This window comes from Zootoca vivipara, chromosome Z, assembly GCF_963506605.1.
Source record: "Zootoca vivipara chromosome Z, rZooViv1.1, whole genome shotgun sequence".
In the NCBI taxonomy this organism is placed as follows: Eukaryota; Metazoa; Chordata; class Lepidosauria; order Squamata; family Lacertidae; genus Zootoca; species Zootoca vivipara.
The window spans coordinates 8,407,931-8,433,358 of NC_083294.1; the positions used below are offsets into that span (position 1 = coordinate 8,407,931).

At 45.6% G+C, this 25,428-nt stretch overlaps 2 protein-coding genes across 4 annotated transcripts in view; both read right to left on the reverse strand.

Annotated features, from left to right (window-relative positions):
- Positions 1-19,478, reverse strand: part of ARRDC1 (arrestin domain containing 1) — a 55,764-nt gene extending 36,286 nt beyond the window's left edge. For all 3 annotated transcript variants that reach the window (XM_060270277.1, XM_060270276.1, XM_060270275.1), the window contains exon 1: positions 19,027-19,478. In XM_060270277.1, the coding sequence (XP_060126260.1) occupies positions 19,027-19,144 (118 nt within the window). In that variant the 5' untranslated portion in view covers positions 19,145-19,478. The remainder of the gene's footprint in view (positions 1-19,026) is intronic.
- Positions 19,479-22,093: 2,615 nt separating this feature from the next.
- The window catches only part of LOC132591503 (oocyte zinc finger protein XlCOF6-like), a 126,183-nt gene continuing 122,848 nt past the window's right edge, over positions 22,094-25,428 (reverse strand). The window contains exon 9 of the mRNA XM_060270279.1: positions 22,094-24,590. Coding sequence (XP_060126262.1) covers positions 23,294-24,590 — 1,297 coding nt within the window. The 3' untranslated portion in view covers positions 22,094-23,293. The remainder of the gene's footprint in view (positions 24,591-25,428) is intronic.

Here is a 25,428-nt window from a genome sequence, read left to right on the forward strand (position 1 = left end):
TTTTTTATTTACATAGATGCGCATGGATATAGGCAATGGTCATGATCTATAAGATTAGATGTATTTGTGTTATACTGTTGCCATATATGCTTTTGCTCTATATCATATTTTAAATTGATTAATAAACTTGTTTTTAAAACATATATATATATATATATATATATATATATATATATATATATATATAATCTAGTGAGAGGGTGGGGAGGGGTATTACTCAGAAGGGTGGTGGGAATGGGTGATTGGCTGATAGGTGTGGTAAACCTAAATCTATTCAGACCAGGTCTCTCCATGGTTTTAAGTTTGGTAATAAGTTGCAATTCAGCAACTTCTCTTTCCAGTCTATTTCTGAAATTCTTTTGTAATAAGACAGCTACTTTGAGATCTTGTATAGAATATCCTGGGAGATTGAAGTATTCTCCTACTGGTTCCTCTGTCTTGTGATTCCTGATGTCAGATTTATGTCCATTTGTCATTATGTATTATTATTATAATTATTATTATTATTAGGATAAATATTATGTATTTATCCTTATTATGTAAGAAGGTGCTACTGGAAGGATTTTTTTTATTTTGTTTCGACTACATCAGTCCAACACAGCTACCTAACTGTAAATAGATTATTTAATTAGCCAAAGGCATGAGAAAAGAGGAATTGTTTTGTCTGGCACCTACAGATATGTAAGCAAGGTGCCTGGCAAGCCTTCTGGGGAGAGCATTCCACAAACGGGGAATCATCACAGAAAAGGCCCCTTGTCGTGTTGCCAGTCCTCCGGACCTCTTGTGGAAGAGGTGCACAAAGAAGGGTCTCAGGGGATGATTGCAGGATCCAGGTAGGTGTCTATGTGGAGAGGGACCACATTTCAGGCTTTATAGGTCAAAACCAGCACTTTGAATTGGGCCCCAAAACTAATTGGCAGCCAGTGCTATCAGGCTAGCATCAGTGTGATATGCTCAAACTGTCTTGCCCTGGTGAGCAACCTAGCCACTGAATTCTGCACCAGCTGAAGTTCCCAAAGCATATTCAGAGGCAGCCCCATGTATATTGCGTTGCAGAAAACAGAAGTTAGGCTATCCCAGCCCAGATAGGGGCACAGCTGGACCACTAGCCAAAGCTCATTGAAGGCACTTTGTACCACTGAAGGCACCTGAGCCAAGAGACAACAACAACAGATCCAAGCTATGTACCTGCTCCTTCAGAGGGAGTGTAACCCTACCAAGAGCAGGCAACCTCTCTTCCATGCTGTCTAGTGAACCACCCACTATTCCAGTCTTATCTGGGCTGAGTTTCAGTTTGTTGGCTCTCATCCAGTCCATTACCAAGGCAAGACGATGATCCAGCACATCCACTGTCTCACATGCAGAGGTAAAGTGGAAGTGGAGCTGTGTGTCATCAGCATATTGCTGACAACATACTCTAAACCTTCAAATAACCCCACTCAGTGGTTTCATATAGATCAGGCGTCCCCAAACTGCGGCCCTTCATATGTTTTGGCCTACAACTCCCATGATCCCTAGATCAGTGTTTCTCAACCAGTGTGCCTCCAGATGTTTTGGGACTACAACTCCCATCATCCCTAGCTAGCAAGACCAGTGGTCAGGAATGATGGGAGTTGTAGTCCCAAAACATCTGGAGGCACACTGGTTGAGAAACACTGCCCTAGATAACAGGACCAGTGGTCGGGGAAGATGGGAATTGTAGTCTAAAACATCTGGAGGGCCGAAGTTTGGGGATGCCTGATAGAGATGTTAAACAGCATTAGGAATAAAATTGTACCCCACACTGAAGTCTCCATGAGGCCAAAGAACACTCCCCAAGCATCACCGAACAAGTAAGACCAGAACCACCATAAAGCAGTTCCACCTACTCCTAACTTGGACAGCTGCTCCAGAAGGATACCATGGTCAATGGTACTGAAAGCAATGAAAAAGAGACAATGTTTTGAAGTCGTGTTGTCATCCTTCTTACAAGGTGCCATGGGGTTATCCCATGGGGTTTCAACCTTTTCGAGTCCACGGCTTCCTTGACCAACTACATGTTTTCTGCGGTACCCCTGTGGGGCTCAGGAGCTCAGCTATGTCACCCCTTGCCTGCCAAGCTGGCAGCGTCTCACCCCTTTTTGAACACTTTCCTCCCCCCTCTCCCTGGGAGTCCTCTGGGCAGGCACTGCTGCCACCCCTGGTATCTGAGCTGCCCTCCCCATCCCAAAGAGAGGTGCCTGGGAAGCACCCCCTGGCCATCCCCAGAGGCACTTTTCACCCAAGGAGCTTGTATCCAGGGCTGCTGCAACTGACAGCTGTGCAGGCCTTTAGGAGGCAGAGATGTGAGAGGGCATCAGAGCAGGGATGGAACATAAGAGGGGCAGAGGCCAGTGTTGCCCGTGGCACCTCTGACCATCATTCAAGGCACCCTGGGGTGCCACAGCATACTGGTGGAAAACCACTGGGTTATCCTATTTCGTTCTCAACCACCTTCATTAGTTAAGCTCCAATACTCAGCCTAACCACTATACCACACTGGAGAGTTGCTCTCTGTTAGTGTAGTAGGAAATGCTAAGCTAGAGTTAGCATTGACTCAATAGAAGGCAGCTTCTGATGTTTGTCCACTTCCAACACTAAAAGGAGCATCTTTCCTGTGGGCAGCAATAGGTTTACATCGCCCACCCCTTCCAAGACCCTGGAAAGCCAGAACCAGCACAAGGTGCATGAATTCACCCATTATTTTTAACACAATGAGGTTTTATTCAGCATTCAGGCAAAAAGTTAAAGTATAGTTAAAGCTATGGTTTTCCCAGTAGTGATGTATGGAAGTGAGAGTTGGACCATAAAGAAGGCGGATCGCCGAAGAATTGATGCTTTTGAATTATGGTGTTGGAGGAGACTCTTGAGAGTCCCATGGACTGCAAGAAGATCAAACCTATCCATTCTGAAGGAAATCAACCCTGAGTGCTCACTGGAAGGACAATACTTTGGCCACATCACGAGAAGAGAAGACTCCCTGGAAAAGACCCTGATGTTGAGAAAGATGGAGGGCACAAGGAGAAGGGGACGACAGAGGACGAGATGGTTGGACAGTGTTCTCGAAGCTACGAACATGAGTTTGACCAAACTGTGGGAGGCAGTGGAAGACAGGAGTGCCTGGCGTGCTCTGGTCCATGGGGTCATAAAGAGTCGGACACGACTAAATGACTAAACAACAACAACAGGCAAAAAGGAGGGGGAACAAACACACAGGCCACCTGGAAATGTGGCAGGTGGCCCAACCTGGCTCAAGATGGTTTGCCAAATCAATTTGCTGCTGCTGCTGCTGCTCACCAGAGCAGTGGGTTGCATGCATGATCAAAACAGCAAGCCTTGAGTCCTGTAGGGTAGGCATGAGATTAGGGCTGACAGAAGGGGGGGGGGAACACACACACAGCCTTTCAAAGAGAAAAGACTGCCACAGTCAAGTCTACAGTTCCTTAGCAACAGACCACCACCTCATATGGCTACAAGCACAAAAGGGCATGGCTAGCTTTGAGCAGAGAACCAGACCACCCGCCCATCTGTGTGCTAACCAGAGAGCCACAGCCGTATTGTGAGTCTGCTCCTCCCTGCAGATGGTATTCCGATAACACTCACATTCACACAGGAAGGGGTACCCTCACCTGCAAGCTGGTTCCACCCCTCTGTCATCAAACACTGCTACGGCCACATTCACAAAGTATGTTTAAAGCACTATGATACCACTTTAAACGGTCATGGCTTCTTCCAAATAATAGGGGTCTTCTTTCAACACCCTTAAACTGCGGCTCCCAGAAGTTTTTTGGGGGGGAGAGGGAGTCATGACTATTTAAAGTGGTATCAAACAAGGTTGCCCCCCCCCAAGGCAAATAAAGGAACAGGAAGAGGGGAGGAAGAGAAACTCCCTGGTAGATAGGGTGCAGTATCAGTTGATGCCTACTAAACTGTAGGGTGGAAAGCAAGGAGCCCAAAAGTAGTTGGCGACAGAACCAATGATAGGAGGACCCAGAGTCAATGAACCAACCAATCCTAGCTTTGTCCCCATCTTCCTCCCTGCTGAGTTCTACAAGGACAACATTCTTCCACACTTCCACTTGTTCAAGTTCTAGAAGGAACAGGTCCAAGCAGTTTTCTCCACTGCTTCCCCTGGACATCTTGCTCTTTAAGCACTGAATTGGAGCAAATATGAATCTGTGGAAAACCCAACTGATGTTTGCTCCAAATCAGCAGTAAAGATGGGGTTTTCCTTGGGGGAAAGTGGCAGGACAAGGAGAAGTTTGGATGAGCCCTCAGGAGGAGAAGGAAGCTGGCTGCCCCCTGAGCTAGTTTGTAAGTAAGAATGGCAGGCAGGCAAGGGATGTCTGAGGGAAGACTGAGGATGTGGGGCAGTGCCCCATTCGCCTTAATAAAGCAGCCTCCTGTGATGCTGACATACATCTGATGACATGGCTTCTACCCCACAAACATCTGTTAGTTCATAAAAAGGTGCCGTGTGACCTTTTCTTTTCTTTTTGGCTACAACAGACTTACCACAGCAAACCTTCTGAAAGTCTCCCTCCTAGGCACTCCATTCCAAAATGAGTAATGCACTTCATACCACCCTGCAACACAAAGCAGTGGAGCAGGCTGCTCTGGATTGTATGCAATGGCTACAGGGAACTGTGTGGTGCCTCTGGGGCAAAGCCAGTGCAGCAGACACTCCATTCTCCCCCCCCCCCAAAGCAACAGGACAATGTTAGAGGGATGGAAAATGCTGATTGAAGGTCTAGTTTGCAGCTGTCTTTGGAAAGCAGGCACAGTGGGGATCACGGAGAGCCAGAGCTCATTGTGCAAAACCAAACAGGGAGTGGACCAACTTTATACCAATTCTATGCCATATAAGAGAACTGATCAAGCGTTTGATGTGCCACTCAGGCCTGGTCCCCAAACAATCTGTTCTGGGGGTGTCCCCAAAGGATTTTTCAAAAAGTCCTCTCAAGAGTGCTGGTTCCAAGAGTTGTATCCAATGGTTATTCCTAATGGGCATGGCTAACTTTGGTCCATTGGTTTCAGTGAGTCTACTCTGAGTAGAACAAAGATTGGGTACCATCCCAAAATACACCCTGCATAACAGGCAGTATATGTCCTGGAGTAAAATCCTTTAAAAAGCTCAGCACTGTAAAAAAAAAAATCAAACAACTTTGGGGTAAAATTGTAAAAAAAGCTCAACAACCACAAGCCCCCCAAAAGCTCAGCAACTTTGGTCGGCCCTCACACATGTTTGCTTCATCAAATCTGGCCCTCTTTGAAAAAAGTTTGGGCACCCCTGTAGTGTATAAGTTATCACCCTGTATGTTGTTGTTGTTTAGTCGTTTAGTCATGTCCGACTCTTCGTGACCCCATGGACCAGAGCACGCCAGGCACTCCTGTCTTGCACTGCCTCCCGCAGTTTGGTCAACCTGTATAAGTTAAGTTTATATCCCCAACCTTCCACTCAAAGGAGCTCAAGGTAGAGAACATGCAGCCAATAATACAGCGTACATTTGTGATTGTAAGTTGTTTGAAAACAATTTTTAATATTGTGTTTTAATGTTGTAACCCGCCCTGGGACTTTAGGGTGAAGGGCAGGTAACAAATTGTTTTTATTATTAATCTAAACACAGTTCCAATACAGATAAAGACTGGGAAAAACATCTACAGTACTTAAAAGGCTCACTGGAAGAGGAAGGTCTTCAGCAGATACTTAACAGAATGGAACTCTAAATCATCACAACTGCCAAGGCTGCTGAGAATCACAAGTACTGGCTGTTGCACTCAGGTCCTCTTTGTGGGCTTTCCATAATAAGCACCTGATTGGCCACTGTGAGAACAGGATACTGAACTAGATGGGCACTGGCTTGATCCAGCAGGGTCTCTACTTACGTTCTTAACAACAATTGGTTATAAATAAGAAGCAAGGGCCCAGGACAGTGGCATGCAAGTGAGTTTATATGAATGGAATAAATCTTAAACTGCAGTCAATGAGAGTAGAGTAGATAAAAAACATGAGAAATGGCATCGTAACAATGAGAACCCATAAAACACTCTTATGAAGCCACAGCAATTTATTGCGGCTCCAGCTTTGGTGGACTGGAGCTAATTCATCTAATACACTCTAGTTCTCTAAAAACTTGCCACTTCTTTGAAAGAATAAATTGTCTAATCCTGCAACGCCTCAACATTAAGTTGCTATTATTCCTCAATTATAATCAACTCATTTCTCTTTGGATGACCAGCATTCACAAGACATGGAGGGGTTTCGTGAGATTGCAATGATCTAACACCAATGAGCACCCAGAAGCTTAAGATTCCACACCCACCACCCACTTCAAATCTCAGCAAAATAACAAATTGAAGCTGAGCACAGGGGAGAGGGCACATAATCACAGAACAGATCTGCTGACCAGCTTTGATATTTGGCTTCTCTTTCTCTGCCTAAGCTCCCCCCACTTTTCAAAACCCACTGAGCAAATGGGAGAGAGATTATCTTCAAACAGCAGGCCCATATGAATGTGAATTAGCAATAGCTGTTGGCTTGTCCAGTAAAATTAATCAGGGGGAGGCTGTTATTTGGAATATGGAACTAGAGTAGCTATTCCACTCACAGATTAAAGGAGAGCAGCAATAATTGGGACACTGTTCAACATCCACACCTGTAAGCACCTTTGGAAACTTGGGTGCAGCTGAGTCACTCTTCTGCCACAGGTTGCAAGGTCCAATTCACACACCATGCATGTTCATGAGTCACCAACGGTAAGCATGAGTGGAGTCATCGCAAATTCCTCCCCCACCATCAGAATGTTTAAGTGTTGCTGCCCCATCAGCTTAGCACCATGTTCAGATGATGCACAAGCAAGCGGACCCATACAATCAGAAATAGAGCATGTGGTGCAACCCTACTTTAGAATGCAAGGGGAGCAAGTCATATGATTGAGTGCTTTCCCCCTCCCCATTTAAGTGCAGCTTTCAACAGGGAAGGGAAGTTTCCACATCCTGGGACACCACACTAATTCTCCACCGACTACCCAAATGTCCTAGCCATCAATTTCTTTGGGGGCTGGGTGCAGAGAACCACAAACCTTTCTGCAGCGAGTTGGAAGGGACCCCAAGGGTCATCTAGTCCAACCCCCTGCAGTGCAGGAAACTCAGCTAAAGCATCCATGACAGGTGGCCATCCAACCTCTGCTTAAAAACCTCCAAGGAAGGAGAGTCCACCACCTCCCAAGGGAGACCCTCCACTGCCTAACAACTCTTACTGGCAGAAAGATTTTCCTGATGTTTAGTTGCAATCTCTTTTCTTGTACTGTAACTTGAAGCCATTGGTTCGAGTCCTACCCTCCAGAGCAGGAGAAAACAAGCTTGCTCCATCTTCCATATAACAGCCCTTGAGACATTGGAAAATGGCTATCATAATTCCTCTGTCTCCTCCTTTTCCAGGCAAAACATACGCAGCTCCTTCAACATTTCCTCATAAGGCTTGGATTCCAGATTTTTAAAATCATTTTGCACACCTTCCAGTTTGCCACAACCCTCCTAAACTGCAGCTCAGTGACAAATCGTCTGCTTTGCATGGAGAAGAGCCCAGGTTCAATCTCTGGCATCTCCAGGTAGGGCTGGGAGAAACCTCTTGTCTGAAATCCTGGAAAGCCGATGCCAGGCAGTATACAGGCATGTCCAACAGGTAGATCGTGATCTACTGGTAGATCACTGGTAAATCATTGGCTCCCCCCAAAGAAGCTGAACAACTGTGGCTCCCCTAAGAAAAGCTCAACATTTTACCTCCTCCCTGAAAAAACTCAACAACTTTGACCTTAATCCCCCCCCCAAATCAGTCTTCCTCCTTCCTAAAAAAAGTTCAACAACTTTGACCTGAACCCCAAAAAGGAGGGTTTATTGCTGCCAGTTTTTAACTCTGTGAGTAGATCGCAGTGTCTTGAGAGTTGGCCACCCCAGGACTATAGAGGGACCTAGAGGGGCCAATGGTCTGGCTTGATATAAGGCCTTTATTCCAGCTCAATGGATCACGGGGAGAAGAGGTGAGGTATTAAAATTGGAACCTGCTACCAATTTCTTCCTAGCTCTTACTCCAGAATAATTGCCACAGGCAGCGTTAAGAAGCTATTTAAAAAAGCAATGCCAGCATTCCCACCCCCAAAATGTTGGCAGTTCTTTAGGTGTTCTTTCCAAAACACCTTCATACACACACACACACCCCACTGCCAAGGCAACTTGGCAAACCTCACCCTAGCCAACAAGACACTGCCTTAGATGCTGCAAGAAGAGGAGTTAAGCATGCTGGGTTGGAACAGGGGTTTAGCCCTCCTCTGCGCTGCAACACCCATGCATGCCCTCAGGCCAAGGCTGCCAAGGGAAGGCAGAAATGCAAACTGAATGCAAACACCTGAAGTGAGGGTATGAGGTGAGGGCTTCTCTTGCCTGCTATGGCTATTTCTCACCAAGCCTACCCAAGAGAATTTCTCTCACCACCACCGCCCAAAGTGTTAATATTCACAGCTCTGATCCTAGAGAGAGAGAGAGAGAACATCACATGCTGAAAGAGGCAAAGCCAGCCGGCTCCCTTGTTTTTGCAGCCCCCAGCCAGAGAAAAGACCAAGATGTTCCAGGAGCTGTTGAGTCAACAAAATCCCTTCCCAACTTCAAGGCATCTGCATTTGTCCAAGGCTATCCCTGTGTAGGAGAGGAGGGTGGTCCTGGCTCCCTGCCTCATTTGGCAGCCTGCTTTATAAAGGTTCCTTGGTTCCCGTTACCCAGTTGAGCACTTAGAAGCCCATTCATATTGCTCCAAATCAAGAGCATGGGGAACTTTTTTCGGTCTGTGGCAACATGCCCTTCTAGGGAACCTTTCAGGAGCCATATGCCAGTTGTGGGTGGGCCAGATGCAAAGCCAGGCAAGAACATATTTGTGGTACGGAACCCCCCCCCCACAGGGTATTTACCTATTTATTAGCCAGTGGTGTGGTGGTTACTCCTGCCAACCCAGCAGTTCGAAAGCACATCAAAGTGCAAGTAGATAAATAGGTACCGCTCCAGCGGGAAGGTAAACGGCGTTTCCGTGCACTGCTCTGGTTCGCCAGAAGCGGCTTTGTCATGCTGGCCACATGACCTGGAAGCTGTACGCCGGCTCCCTCAGCCAATAACGAGAGATGTACGCCACAACCCCAGAGTCGGTCATGACTGGACCTAATGGTCAGGGGTCCCTTTACCTTTACTTTTATGGTGGTTACAGGCCCATACTGTGAACTGGGAAACCAGGGTTCAAATCACCACTCAGCCATGCTGAAGCTCACAGGGTAACCTCTTGTCAGTTATTGTCTCTCAGCCTAACCTACCCCCCAGGGTCGTGAAGAATCATGTATGCCCCCTTGAGCTCATTGGAAGAAAAGTGGGCTATAAATGCAATATATATGTATCTTTGTAAAATTTTACCCTGTTAATGCAGATGCATCACTTAGGATAGTTAAACTCACAGTATCATTATAAAAGCAAACACATATATATACACACATATTTTTTAAAACCATACAATACAGAACACGAGTAGGCAAAACTGATTAAAAACAAAACTAAAATGATGGTGATATGCCCGGCAGGGCAAAATCTACTACTAATACTGCCTTCACCAGCCTTTGGAAGGCAGTTAAAGAGAAAGCCATCCAAACTCAAAAGGGAAATATCTTCTACCTTGAGTGTGACTACTGAGAAAGCCTTATCTGTCATTGCAGCCGGCCATATCAAGGGCCCCTCCATCATATCTGACTCCCAGCTCCCAACCAGCATGGTTAACGGTGCTTACAAAGGAGGGATGTTAAGAAGTGGAGCAAGGCTCCTCTCCAAGAATCAGTACTGGGACCTGTGCTTTTCAACATACAGTATATGTAACTGTCCTGGTGTTGAGCTCCAAAAGGATCTCTCCAGACTGGGTGAATGGGCATTAAGAGGCAAATGCAATGCAATGTAAGGAAGCATGGAACAATGCATGCTGGGGGGAAACGCACCCCAGTTTCACATATACACTGATAGGGTCTGCAAAGGGCAGTGTGACTCACCAGGAAATATATTGGGGCTAGGGTGTTATGGCAGGTGGCTTGGTAGAAATGCTGGTCCTGTGTACAGCCACTGCCGAAAAGACAATTTCCATGTAAGGGTTTGTTAGGATTGAAAAGGAACTGCTAATATTGTAACACCATTATACAAATATATGGTGCAGCCACACTTTGAATCCTGTGTACAGCTGTGGTCACTGAATCTCAAGGAGGACATTGTAAGGCTGGGAAAAGATTCAGAAAAGGGTAGCCAAGATAATCACTAGGTGAGAAGAACACCCGATCGAGGAACAGTTGGGGCTTTTTTAGTCCGTATAAAAAGGTAGTAAAGAGACAATACAGAGGTGCATAAAACTGGACAAAGTTACACCCCCCCACCTTTTTCATTGTATTAGAACCTGCAGTAATCCAATGAAGCTGAATATTGGAAGATCCAGGGCAAGCAATAGGAAATACCTAGCACAACACAGAATTATAAACTGGAAATTTGCTGCCACAGAATGTAGGTGATTGCCATCAACTTAAGATGGCTTTAGCAAAGGACTGGGTGTGGGGGGTTACACAAACCCATGGAGGAGGATAATGACTACTATTCCTGATGGTTGTGGACCAATTCCAGTACTGGAGGCAGTATACCATATTTACTCAAATGTAATGCCAAAATATGTCGTGAAAATTAGGGTATGCATTAGATTTGAGGACGCATTTACATTTGCCAGCAAATACTTTTTTGGTTTCAAGGCTTTGAAAACTGAGGTGCGCATTAGATTCAATGGTGCATTAGATTTGTGTAAATACAGTACAGTGGACCCTCCGGATATGAACTTAATTCATTCTGGGGGTCCGTTCGCACCCCGAAAATAACATAAATAGAGGCATGCTTCTGTGCACACGCACGGCACAACTGAGCACTTCTGTGCATGTACGTGGCGCGGTTGAGCACTTCTGTGCACATGTGCGCGGCAAAACCCATAAGTATACACTTCTAGGTTTGCCGTCGCCGTAACTCGAAGATTCCATACCCCCCATCCCCAAAGCTCATTTCCTCCCCTCAACATGCAGCTAGATCAAGGGAAGTAATAGTACTGTATTCCGTTCTGGTCAGACCTCACCTGGAATACTGTGTCCAATTCTGGGCACCACAGTTCAAGAAGGATACTGACAAGCTGGAACGTGTCCAGAAGAGGGCAACCAAAATGGTCAAAGGCCCGGAAACGATGCCTTATGAGGAACGGCTTAGGGAGCTGGGTATGTGTAGCCTGGAGAAGAGAAGGTTAAGAGGTGATATGATAGCCATGTTCAAATATAAAAGGATGCCATATAGAGGAGGGAGAAAGGTTGTTTTCTGCTGCTCCAGAGAAGCGGACACGGAGCAATGGATTCAAACTACAAGAAACTACAAGAAAGAAGATTCCACCTCAACAAGAACTTCCTGACAGTAAGAGCTGTTCGGCAGTGGAACTTGCTGCCAAGGAGTGTAGTGGAGTCTCCTTCTTTGGAGGTCTTTAAGCGGAGGCTTAACAGGCATATGTCAAGAATGCTTTGATGGTGTTTCCTGCTTGGCAGGGCGTTGGACTGGATGGCCCTTGTGGTCTCTTCCAACTCTATGACTCTATGATTCTATGAACAACTTAAAGTTAAAGGTAAAGGACCCCTGACAGTTAAGTCCAGTCACAGATGACTCTGGGGTTGAGGGAGCTGGCATTTGTCCGCAGACAGTTTTTCGGGTCATGTGGCCAGCATGACTAAGCCACTTCTGGCGCAACGGAACACTGAAACCAGAGCAGCACACGGAAATGGCATTTACCTTTCCACCGGAGCAGTACCTATTTATCTACTTGCACTTTTTAGGGTGCTTTCGAATTGCTAGGTTAGCAGGAGCTGGGACTGAGCAATGGGAGCTCACCCCGTCATGGAAATTTGAACTGCCGACCTTCTGATCAGCAAGCCCAAGGGGCTCAGTGGTTTAGACCACAGTGCCACCCGCGTCCCCTGGTAAATACGGTATATGCCTCTAAATGCCAGTTGCAGGGAATCACAAGCTGCTTTTTTCCCTCAGGTCCGGCTTGCAGGCTTCCCATTGGAGCGTCTGGTTGGCCATTGTGAGAACAGGTGGCTGAACTAAGTGGGCCTTTGACCTGATCCATCAGGGCTATTTTTATGTTCTTAACCCAAGATACAGACACTGACGGCTTCGTTGTTGTTGTTTAGTTGTTTAGTCGTGTCCGACTCTTCGTGACCCCATGGACCAGAGCACGCCAGACACTCCTGTCTTCCACTGCCTCCCGCACTTTGGTCAGACTCATATTGGTGGCTTCAAGAACCCTGTCCAACCATTTCGTCCTCTGTCGTCCCCTTCTCCTTGTGCCCTCAATATTTCCCAACATCAAGGTCTTTTCCAGGGAGTCTTCTCTTCTCATAAGGTGGCCAACGTATTGGAGCCTCAGCTTCAGGATCTGTCCTTCCAATGAGCACTCAGGGCTGATTTCCTTCAGAATGGATAGGTTTGATCTTCTTGCAATCCATGGGACTCTCAAGAGTCTCCTCCAGCACCATAATTCAAAAGCATCAATTCTTCAGCGATCAGCCTTCTTTATGGTCCAGCTCTCATTTCCATATATCACTACTGGGAAAACCATAGCTTTATCTATACGGACCTTTGTCAGCAAGGTGATGTATCTGCTTTTTAAGATGCTGTTAAGATGCTGGCTTCACCACTAGCTAAATATATACTTTCTCCATCCTCCTTCCAGAAAGCATAAGGTATCTCCACTGCCCCCAAGAGTGGCTGGGGCAACCCAGTCAGTTGGGTGGGGTATGATGGTGATGGTGATGTCTTGGGGTGCATCCCAGGGCCAAACAGAAAGGTTTGGAATGCCACAATTGGCCCCTGGAACGGAGGTTCCCCAACCTTGATCAAAGAGTTCTGATGAAGAGTTCTGGAAAACTCATGGTATTCCCCCAGCCATGTGGATTTTTGGTTTGTTTGTTTCATACAATTATATGCCACTTGATTGTAAGAATAAATAAAAAAATAAAAAATCTCAAATCAATTTACAAAAAGAATATAAACAATAAAACCACCAGCAAAATTACCAATCAATATGCTTGAGCACCTGATGAGACACAGATTCTCCACTTGTTTCTAGGGGCAGAGGAAAACTCAAGAGGATATACTGCAGTGGTTTTGGTGTGTGTGTGTGTGTGTGTGTGTGTGTGTGTGTGTTTCGTATTTTTCCATCTATAAGATGCCCCCATGTATAAGACACCCCCTATTTTGGGGGACTCCAATTTAAGAAAATGGGGGGAGATGGACCCCGTGTATAAGATGCCCCCACATTTTGGACATTATTTTTTAGGGGGGAAACCTAGTTTTATACACAGAAAAATACAGTATATATTTATTTTCTTTCTCCAACAGGAAACAGTTTTATCTGTTAACCACAGAGTTAACTACAGAGAATTGCCTTCAAGTGACCTTGTGTCCAAGAAGAGGACAACTTTAAAAACAACAAAATAGTTCATTTTTCACATGGTCTAAGTGGCTTATTAGCTCCCCATTCCAGATTCCGACAAAAGTTCAAAACAAAGCACACTCTCCACTATAACTGGACTGAATTCTTTAAGAAATGAATATAAATGTCTGATACCTTTCAAGACTGCTGTTTTCTCTATGCATCCCCATTTAGGGATCAGCCATAATATGATTGCTGTTGTTTATGTTTGTCTATTGCATGTATTTCAGAAATAACAAGAATAAACTTTTAAAAGGGCAGAGGCTTGATAAGAAGCTGATGCTTATATGACCTAACTATCCCATAGCTAATACACCTCCATGATTGAGGAGCTGTCCCATGTGCAATGCAGAAGAATGATCTTCAGTCAAAGCCTGTTTGTTAGTTCTATGCTATTAAACCTGGGGTGACCCCAAAACACACCTAAAAATAAGGAAGTGGAGGTGTGCACCCTAAGCTCTGAACAACATCCTATCCTACAATGATACAACCAAGAATGTATCCTGCAGGACAGTCGTAGTCAACCTTTTCAGACCCAGGAACCATTAGGGATAAGGAACAGAGAGACCCAGAATCCCATTGTGGCCCTCCATACCTCTCTATCTGGCCCTCAGAACTTTCCCTAGGTCACATGCCTCACCTGCACCCCTTTTTTCCAGTGTTTTTGCCTGGCTGGAATATGTCCTCCTTGAATTCTTATCATGTCTCTTCCTTGTCTGGATGAAGGATGGAGAAGGGTATGCGAGTGAGTGTAGAATTTTGGCTACTGTGCATTAAATGATTTACATTAGTTGCTCCACCCACTTTTGCCTCTGACCCCACCCATCACTGACCTTTGGAAGCTTTCCCAGATGGGAATGTGGTACCTAGGCTGGAAAAGGTTCCCTACCCCGGAAAGAAAACTTAGTGTTGACCTAGAGACAACACTGGGAAATCTAAGAGGAAACGCTCTCCTCGGTCTGCAAGCGTATGGTTTCTGGTTGCCCAAAACATAGTGTGGGGTTTATACTCCCAGTAACTATACTGTTTACAGTATGATTGGCATAGGACAGTATTCTTGAAAGTGCCTTGCATGACAATGCAGAGTTAAGCTTGGTGTAATTTTGGAATGTTTCATAGAAAATACTTTCCTGGGGCAGTGGGCATGTAATCCAGTATCTTCTTTCAGAATGACTAGAACTGTGATTTCTGTAGAGTTTCATAGTACCCAGCAGAGCTTGCATGCCATGATCTTGAAAATGGAGCTCCTTGTGTTTTCGGTGATCCTAAATACTTAGATTTGGAGTACACAGTGGCTAAAAAATCCCCCCTTTCATGCTGATGGGGCAGCTCTAGAATGCTGGAAGCAGGGACCCGGCTGCAGAAATAGCAACAGGTCTCTGACAACAGACCACAGCACAACTGGCTGTTGTACCAAAATTCTCATCCTCTCTGACCATGGGCCAAATAGAAGTGTTGGAAGGCCAAACTAAACTTTTGTCAAAAATGTATGATTTGTTGTTAGAATGGTATACAAAAGATGAATTGACAAAAGAGGTGATGATAAAATGGGCAAAGGATTTTGGGCATAATATTGAATATGACGCGTGGTTGAAATTATGGAATCAAACTTTGAGGTTTACAGCATGTACAGCCCTGAAAGAAAATGTTTATAAGATGATGTATAGATGGTATTTAACACCAGTAAAATTGGCTAAAATGTATAGAATGAGTGGTAAATTATGCTGGAAGTGTAAAGAGAAAGATGGGGAATTTTATCATATGTGGTGGACATGCGATAAAGTTAAAAGATTTTGGGAGATGATATACAATGAACTGAAAAAGATTTTTAAATATACCTTTCCCAAAAAACCGGAGGCATTTTTGTTAGGGATTATGGGAGGAGAGATTAGGAAAGAAGACCAAGTATTGTTTATGTATGCGACAACCGCGGCTAGGACATTGTTAGCCCAAAAATGGAAACTTCAGGAACTACCAACAATCGAAGAGTGGCAGATGAAAATGATAGACTATGCAGATTTAGCTAGACTGACTTGCAAGATCCGAGACCAAGGAGAGACAAGGTTCCAAAAAGACTGGAGTAAATATGTGGACTATATGGAGAAAAACTGTAGAAGTTTAAAAACACTAGCAGGATTGAAATAAATCCTACGAATTGACTGAAAAAAGGGAATAAGGACCTGCAAAAAAGGAGCTAACAAGAAAACCGCATGAAGGGAGGGAGGGAAGTCACAGCTCGGCAGAGCAAGGTGAAAGAGGGGAATTTAAGATGTATTGTATAAAAGATTTGTTTTTGTTTTGTTTTGTTGTTAATTGGAAAACTGAATAAAATTATTTGGAAAAAAAAAAAGCAACAGGTCTCTGACAACAGACCACAGCACAACTGGCTGTTGTACCAAAATTCTCATCCTCTCTGACCATGGGCCATTCACACCAGGTCCAAATGCCCACTCAGCCTTCAAGTTCACTGGGTGGCCTTGGACCAATCACCACCTCTCAGTCTATCCTACTTCTTCGCAAGGCCATTGCAATGATACTTACCATTTCAGTCACTAGGCATACTCAGAAGAAATATAGGTTATATTTTGCAATAAAAGTTCTAACAAAGGTGGCCAAGAGATTTAGGGTTGCAGCCTGAAGCACAACTGCTAGGAATTCCCATTGAACTTACTTGTGAGTAAACATGCTGAGGTTGAGCTATACCAAGGCAACTTGCTAAGCCCCAGGGGGGCTTACTTCCCAGTAAGCATGTGGAAGTATTTGCTGTGTATGATGAAGAAGGACACCCCCCACCCCCCCATTTCGAATCTCACCTCCAACAGGGACTTCACTGAGCTGCCTTGTTTTGATTATGCATTTTGCGTTTTTATATTGTGATTTTATCTTGTGTAGCGCGGGTATAGGGCAGTATATAAACTTGATAACATAATAATAACATAATAACAATTCAAGGCCAACCTACACAAGCTGCAATATGTGGTTAATATCATCAGCCTACCTGAGAGGGCTACTGTGAGAATAACTGGAGATTTAAGAAAATCACTTTGAGCGCTCAAGAATTGCACTACAAATATCAGGAAGGGGGAAATCTCAGGACCGGAGGGCCAGATGTGGCCCTCGGGTCTCTTCCTAAGCCACTCCTTCTCTGCAAGCCACACCCCTCTTCCCAGACCACACCCCTTTCCACTCCCACATTGTGTCCTCCTTGAGTGCTTCTGCCTGACTGAAGAATGGAGAGTTGTGCGTATATGCAGACACACCTGAACAATGTGACTTCAAGGCTCACCCCATTCCTGTGACTGCAGTCTGATTCCACTGTTTTCATGGCTGCCAAGTTTTCCCTTTTCTCGCGAGGAAGCCTATTCAGCATAAGGGAAAATCCCTTTTAAAAAAGGGATAACTTGGCAGCTATGTGTTTTTAATACAGTGGTACCTCTGGTTGCGGACATGATCCATTCCGGGGTACCATTTGCACCACATGACCCGGAAGCTGTACGCCAGCTCCCTCGGCCAATAAAGCGAGATGAACGCCACAACCCCACAGTCGTCCACGACTGGACCTAACGGCCAGGGTCCCTTTACCTTTTAGCTAGTGGTGTACTGGTGTCTGCCAGATGTTTCCAGACTCCCAGCCCAGTCAAGCGCAGTCAATGATCAAGGGTGAGTTGCACTTCAGCAACATCTGGCGGTCACTACATTGGCTACCTCTGGTGTCATGGCTAAGAGCACTGGATCAGAGTTAGGGAGACCTGGGTTCAAATCCTCACCCAACAAAACTCACCTAGTCACTATGGGCCAGTCACCCACCTACCATGCAAGATTGGTGGGAAGCCATAAAATTCAAGATGTCAGTGTAACAATACTGTATCTCTCACCCAGCCTTTTTCTCCTAGTGCAGAAAAAGGTTTGTCCGAAGTTTATGCCACAGATAGAGCAATGCTATACATGTCTACAAGAAGTTGTTTTATGCTCAGTAGGGCTTACTCTCAGGTAAGAATGCACAGGATTGTAACCTCAGTCAACCATCAACAAGGAGGAATGCGCTTGGACTTTTGGTATATTTGATTCATTCTAGCTCAGCTGAATATAGAAAAAGTTGTGTCTCCTGCAATGAAGATGTCAGAATGCTCAGGGTTGTTTCTTATACATGTGGGGCAATCCACAGCTCCCATCATCCTTTACTACTAGCCATGCTGGTTGGCACTGGTGGGAGTTGGACTTCAGTGACATCTGAAGGGCCACAGGTTGCCTCCTGCCCACCCCACCTTAAACCAAACAGAACACGGTCTGCTTCCAGAAGACAACTCCCCACCCCAGTTCACACAAACTCCCTAACTGTGCTGAACGCACTTAAGTTCTACTACTGTAAGTGAATTCTAGGGTACCTGCCACTCTCCTACTCCATCAAATCTGGAAGCATTGAGCCCATTAAGTTCAGATGCTTAATATTACTCAAGCACGAAGAACTTGAAGCACTCTCCACATGTTCAGAAGCTCCTAACACAATCACATCACAAGGCAACGCATACAGAAAGCACTTTTACCAGGCCTGACCACTCACTTAGGAGTTTAGCCTCTGGGGCACTCCTTTCCAAAAGAATGCTGAAGAGCTAGCCAGACAATTTGGGGAGGGGGGTTTCCTTGTGTGTGGCTATTACTATTATTTATTTATTACATGCCCTTCACCCTAGGGTCCTAGAGCAGGTTATAACACTAAAACAAAATGTCAACAACAGTTTAAAACAACTTACAATAATAAAAATGTAGGTCCTAAAGTATTTTGTGATTCATCCCACCACTTCAGCGGATCTGGGTGGGGTTTAGCTTTTTTACCACCATAGATCTACAGAAGAGACACAGAGAGGAGAGACACGCCTACATGGCAGCAAAGGCATGGCACAGAGGGAGACACAGCCACAGACCACAGGAAAAAAGTTATCATTTCAGACAGGTAGTTGTGGGGTGTGTATTATTTGACGTTAAGGCCTCTTTCAACGCCCCAAAATCAAGTCTCGCTGCTCAAACCAGGCAAAGATACAGTACAGTCCCTGAGCATAAACAGAGGATATTTTCCTCAACTGCAATTAAACTCCCCTCCCCGCCGCGCGCACACCAAAGCCACTCCTCTTTCTCCCCCACGAAAGAGAGTGGGAAGAAGAAAGTAATCCTGGAGCTATACGGTGCGACTGTGAGCCTCGGCACCTAATTGCAAGGGGGCTTAGATAGTGAAAGAAGGTGGACGACAGGTGGAAAGGTTCCCCCCCCCAAAAAAGTGAATCCCTGTGAACCCCTGCACCTATTCGCAAGCAGGCTTCGCGCAGAGGGTTAATGGGAATAGGAAGACGTGGAGAGGGTAGTGGAACGGACGTGAAAAAGGGAGTCCCCCTCCCCTCCGCCCGGCGCTCCCTCCCTACTTGCTCGCTCACCGCGGTACTGGAGCGCTCCAGCCAGGCGGACGGTGACCGTGCCAGTCAGAGGCTCGCCGGGGCTGTAGACGACGCGGCTGTCGCCCAGGCGGATCTCGAAGAGCTGGATCTTCCCCATAGCCGAGCCGGGGCTGGAAGGGGTGGGACGATGGAGGCCTTTCGCTCTTGCTGTCGCTACGGGCTCCTCTTTTTTTCCTGCTTCGGGACGACGATCGGCGGCGGCTGATGCCTGCTGCGATTTTACGCTCCGCTCTGCTCTCTCCGCCTCTCTGGGCAGAACTGCGGAAGGTGCAGCTCGTCTCTCGTTCGCTCTCTACCTGCTTGCTCAGGGGGCGGCCTGCGGAAGGCCGGCCCCTTAAAGGGCCATCCCGTGGCCCCGCCTCCTCCTCTCCTGCCTTCCTTAATCCTGGCGTTCAGCTTCAGAGGCAGCCAGTCAAGGAAACAGTACCCCCCCCCCGCCGCTATTTACGCATTTGGATTTCATCCCCGTGAGATGTGATGATGGGTTTATCTTGGAAGTTGGGTCTATGTTTAACACACGAGGATCAGCCGCGTTCATAGGACGCTGTGCAGGTTTATCTTCCAGGCAGAAGAGCTGAGGATAGAGCCTCCCGAGTCGGAGGCAGTCTATCCCCGCCGCAAGCAGCAGCGCCGTCAGGACAGGGCTTGGGGGGCAGAAGCCCAGCCCATTCTAACTCAAGACCAGTGCAAAAAATAGCTGCTGAATCTCTCAGTCATCACCCCTGCACAGCTTCAGAAAACCACAAAATTAAGTTAACAGAAGTCAAGTCTGCCATCCTAGCTCACCCAGTCTTTTGTGACCCCCCAAAAGCTTCTAGGGGGGGGGTTGAGGGCACCTTAATACTGAGTCACACCATGGGTCCCTGTCTAGACAATATCCTGTGCATTGAGGGTGGGGGCTTTTTTCAGTCTGAGCTGAGGGCCAAATTCACTTGTGAGCTACCTTCCAGGGGCCATATGCCCGTGGATGGGAAGGATGAAGGGCAAAAGTGGGCAGGACAATGTATGTGCCTCTTCCCTTTCTACAGTAGACTACATTCCAGCTATTCAGAGCTGGAGGTTTCTTTATACTATAAACTTTGATGATGATGATGATGATGATGATGATGATAATAGAATCATAGAGTTGGAAGAGACCACGAGGGCCATCCAGTCCAACCCCCTGCCAAGCAGGAAACACCATCAAAGCATTCTTGACATATGCCTGTCAAGCCTCTGCTTAAAGACCTCCAAAGAAGGAGACTCCACTACACTCCTTGGTAGCAAATTCCACTGCCGAACAGCTCTTACTGTCAGGAAGTTCTTCCTAATGTTTAGGTGGAATCTTCTTTCTTGAAGTTTGAATCCATTGCTCCGTGTCTGCTTCTCTGGAGCAGCAGAAAACAATCTTTCTCCCTCCTCCATATGACATCCTTTCATATATTTGAACATGAGGAGCCATTGATTATTATTTTATTGTTTGTATGCCACCCACTCTGGGTGGCTCCCAACAAAAAAGAGTAAAAACACAACATCAGACACTAAAAACTTCTCTAAACAATACCTTCTAAAACTTTTGTAATTCTTTATCTCCTTGACATCTTAAGGGAGGGCATTCCACAGGAAGGGTGCCACTGCCAAGAAGGCCCTCTGCCTGGTTTCCTGTAAATTCGCTTCTCGCACTGAGGGAACAACCAGAAGACCCTTGGAGGAGGGCCTCTGTGTCCAGGCTAAATGATGGGCAGGGGGTGCCGTTTAGGCCTTTAAAGGTCAGCACCAACAGTTTGAATTCTACTTGGAAACTACAGGGACTTAATTTACCTCTTTTAGGATGGGTGGTATATGGTATCGGTGGCCACTCCCAGTCACCAGTCTTGGGACGCATTCTGGATTAGTTGTAGTTTCCAAGTCACCTTCAAAGGCAGCCCCACACAGAGTGCATTGCAATAGTCCAAGTGTGAGGTAAGCAGAGCATGCACCACTCTGAAAAGGCAGTCTGCAGGCAGGTAGGGTCTCCGCCAACATACCATGTTAAAATAAATGATGAATTTATTATTATTACTAGCTGGCCCTGCCACGCGATGCTGTGGCTCAGTCTGTTAAATGGAGGCTCAGAGTCCCACTTCAGACTCCCCTCACCTTCAGAGTCCCCCTGTTTTACGTATGTTCTGCTTACACAGGCGTATTCCTATGATTTCTCCCCACCCTGTGCCAATCCATGACGTATCCTGCCCCTCCCCCCCACCCCTGGCTCATCCCTGTGACTGGACCCACCGTGTCCTGACCTATCCCATCCCCTCCTCCCGCCAACCCCCACCCAGGTGACTCAGTACCTCTATTCAGCCTAGCCTTTAAAGGCTTCGGCCTAGTATGTAAACGGGAGCCGAGGTGCTGTTGAGAGGGAAGGTTTTATAGGTGCAGTAGCAGTGTAGCCGCCGCTAGAGGGCGCTGGTTTCCAACCTGGTTCTTTTCCCAGCATGCACTTTTGTCTGATTTGTGAGTTCTGGAACACGTGCTTTTGGGGCTTTTACCCGGCCCAGGTGTGACATGTCTTTAGAAACGGTATGGCTTGCTCTCATATTTACATGCGGCATTGTGTCAAAATTTGAACGCAATCAGTCAAGCGGTTTTGGTGAAATGTGGATACTAACGGACATGGCCAGTTTACATTTATACACACACACACACACACACACACAGAGAGAGAGAGAGAGAGAGAGAGATTATTATTATTATTATTATTATTATTATTATTATTATACGTTTAGAAGACATCAGAAGGCAGCCCTGCATAGGGAAGCTGTTTAAAGTTTAAAGTTTTATTATGTATTCATAAGTGGCTGGGTTCAAATAAATTGTTGCTGTTATGCCTTCAAGGATAAAAAGAAACGTGTGTGATTCTTCAAAGGAAATGGTGCAATCCTGCAGTTCTGGGTTCCTTACTTGGCAGCTGGACTGTGGGCATCCAGGTCCCTGCCAATGGGTCCCAGCAGAGGGTGTGTGTGTGTGGAGAAGTCCCTTTGTTCTTTTCTTCCCCCTCCTCCCCCTCACCACCACCTTCCCCCATTCAGCATCTTATTTTTGTCCTCCCCTGCCACCCACCTCCCTTGTTCACTTTTCCAATTCCCTGTACAGTGGTACCTCGGTTTGCGACCACAATTGGTTCTGGGGAGCCAGTTGCTCCCCAAGTTGCTTGCTCCCTGATTCATGCTTCTGCGCATGCACGAAGTGCCGATAGAGCGCTCTGCGCACGCATGCGCTGCGCAGATCTCTTCTGCACATCCGGGCGCTGCGGAACCTGGTTGTAAACACTTCCAGGTCCGTGGTGGTCGGAAACCGAAGCGGTTGCTCCCCGAGGCGGTAGCATACAGAGGTACCACTGTATTGCAATTTATAGATGCGGGCGGCCAGGGCATTAGTGGCAAGAAAGTGGAAGAGTGAGAACTTACCCACTGTAATGGAGTGGCAAAGGCTCATGCTAGAATATGTACAACTGGCTAAACTTACTGACTCAGTAAGGGGATCATCAACACAAAATGTATCCAAAGAATGGAGTGTTTACAAAAAAATATTTTAAAAAGTATTATCCTAACAATTCTATACTAGCAGATATAGAATAACGTTTGAAAACACAAAAGTGAGATCAGGAAAAACCAAGAAAAGAAAGGAGGAAATTCATAATGCAGGCCTGTGGAAAATAAAGAATCTGCTATTGTATTGTTAAAAGGACGGGAAGTATTTAAGAGGGAGGAAATAGGACAAAATACAAGGATGGCATACTCTTCACATTGCGAAGAAGTATTTATTTTGAATTATATAATTTGTTTTGCATATTATTTTTTATTTTTGTATGTGATTCAATGAGAAGAAAATTTATGCTGTACTTGTATATATGTTATGTTTTGTATTAAACAATAAAGTATTTCTTAAAAAAAAAGATGTGGGCAGAATGTGCACTGTCACCCCTCCTCTCCTTTCCAATGCCCCCCTCCCCACTTCCAGGGGCTCCTTTTGCCCAATCGCCCAGGAAACATCTGATTTAGGGGGAACACTTCAGGTTTGTTTTGGACCACAGGGGCCCATAGAGCTACGAGTGGAAGAGCAGCGCCTGCCTTTGTTGCACGGCGGAGGAATATTTGTGTAGAATTTTCATCTTTTCTTAACACAGGCAAAAAGGTACTGTTGGCAGTGTTTACATAAATGATTACAAACATACATTTAAACATACATTTAAATTGTTTTTCCCGTGTGAGTTTGCTGATGTCTTCTACGGTTTCTCCCTCGTGTGAGTTTGTAGATGTACATTAAAGCCTCCACTCTGACTGAAGCATTTTCCACACTCAAAACATTTATAAGGTTTCTCCCCTGTGTGAGTTCGCTGATGGATTCTTAGCGCTCCTCTATGACTGAAGCTCTTTCCACACTCCATACATTCAAATGGTTTCTCCCCTGTGTGAGTTCGCCGATGGATTCTTAGCGTTTTGCTATCACTGAAGCTCTTTCCACACTCCATACATTTAAATGGTTTCTCCCCTGTGTGAGTTCGCCGATGGATTCTTAGCGTTCCGCTATCACTGAAGCTCTTTCCACACTCCATACATTTAAATGGTTTCTCCCCTGTGTGAGTTCGCCGATGGATTCTTAGCGCTCCTCTATGACTGAAGTTCTTTGCACACTCCATACATTCAAATGGTTTCTCCCCTGTGTGAGTTCGCCGATGGATTCTTAGCGCTCCTCTATGACTGAAGCTCTTTCCACACTCCATGCATTTAAATGGTTTCTCCCCTGTGTGAGTTCGCTGATGGATTCTTAGCGTTCCGCTATCACTGAAGCTCTTTCCACACTCCATACATTTAAATGGTTTCTCCCCTGTGTGAGTTCGCTGATGGATTCTTAGTGTTCCGCTATCATTGAAGCTCTTTCCACACTCTATGCACTTAAATGGTTTCTGCCCTGTGTGAGTTCGTTGATGCTTTTTAAGGGTTCCACTCTGACTGAAGCTCTTTCCACACTCCATACATTTAAACGGTCTTGCCCCTGTGTGAGTTCGCTGATGGATTCTTAGCATTCCGCTATCACTGAAGCTCTTTCCACACTCCATGCATTTAAATGGTTTCTCCCCTGTGTGAGTTCGTTGATGGTTTTTAAGGTGTCCACTCTGACTGAAGCTCTTTCCACACTCCATACATTTAAATGGTTTCTCCCCTGTGTGAGTTCGTTGATGGTTTTTAAGGTGTCCACTCTGACTGAAGCTCTTTCCACACTCCATACATTTAAATGGTTTCTCCCCTGTGTGAGTTCGTTGATGGTTTTTAAGGTGTCCACTCTGACTGAAGCTCTTTCCACACTCCATACATTTAAATGGTTTCTCCCCTGTGTGAGTTTGTTGATGGTTTTTAAGGTGTCCACTCTCACTGAAGCTCTTTCCACACTCCATACATTTAAATGGTTTCTCCCCTGTGTGAGTTCTTTGATGGTTTTTAAGGTGTCCACTCTGACTGAAGCTCTTTCCACACTCCATACATTTAAACGGTCTTGCCCCTGTGTGAGTTCGCTGATGGATTCTTAGCATTCCACTGAAGTCCTTTCCACAATCCATACCTTTAAATGGTTTCTCCACTGTTTCAGTTCATTGATGTGAACTAAGGGTGTTCACTTACTGAATCACATTGTACATTCCACATATATAAATTGTTTATTCGCAGTTCCTAAAGAAATTACAGATTGCAGATCTTCTCTATTGCTTGCTTCCGAGTAGGGGGAAAGGAAATCCTTTAAAGAAGAGAACAAAGAAATATAACACACATCAAGTGACTTTGGTGCCTTCTCTTATTTTAACATCTCATACACTCTTTCCTCTTATATGTTCCATTTTTTAAGGAAATGAAATAATGTCAGATAATAGTAATGCATCATCAACTTTTAATGATCAATTATCAATTACTGTATCTACTCTGGAGTTGAAAACTACTCATTTGGAGGAGCCGGAGGAGCAAGATAGCGCCTGAAGCAAGTCTCCTGTGAGCCTCAGCAGAGTGAGTAGGAGCTTTTAAAAATAAAAATTATGCGGAAAAAGACATACTCCCACAAAACAAGGTTATATCCCAGCCAGAGGAGGACTCTGGAAGTCGCCGGACGGCATTTTAAAATATCCTCCCTTCCTTTGAGGCTCTTCTAAAGCCCCTTTGAAATCCCGCTGAAGCCATCCAAAACTCTTTGAGGTTATCTAAGACTATTTGAGGCTAATTACAACGCTCCAAGTTTCCTTCAAACAAAGCCCTCAAATGGGACAAATTAACCCAAATCTAGTCCGGGGATGGTACTCACAAAACAGAGTTATAAAGAACTGGGAATTTCTCTTACACAAGCTGCAGAAACCTCCCCCCCCCCCAAGAAAGAGCA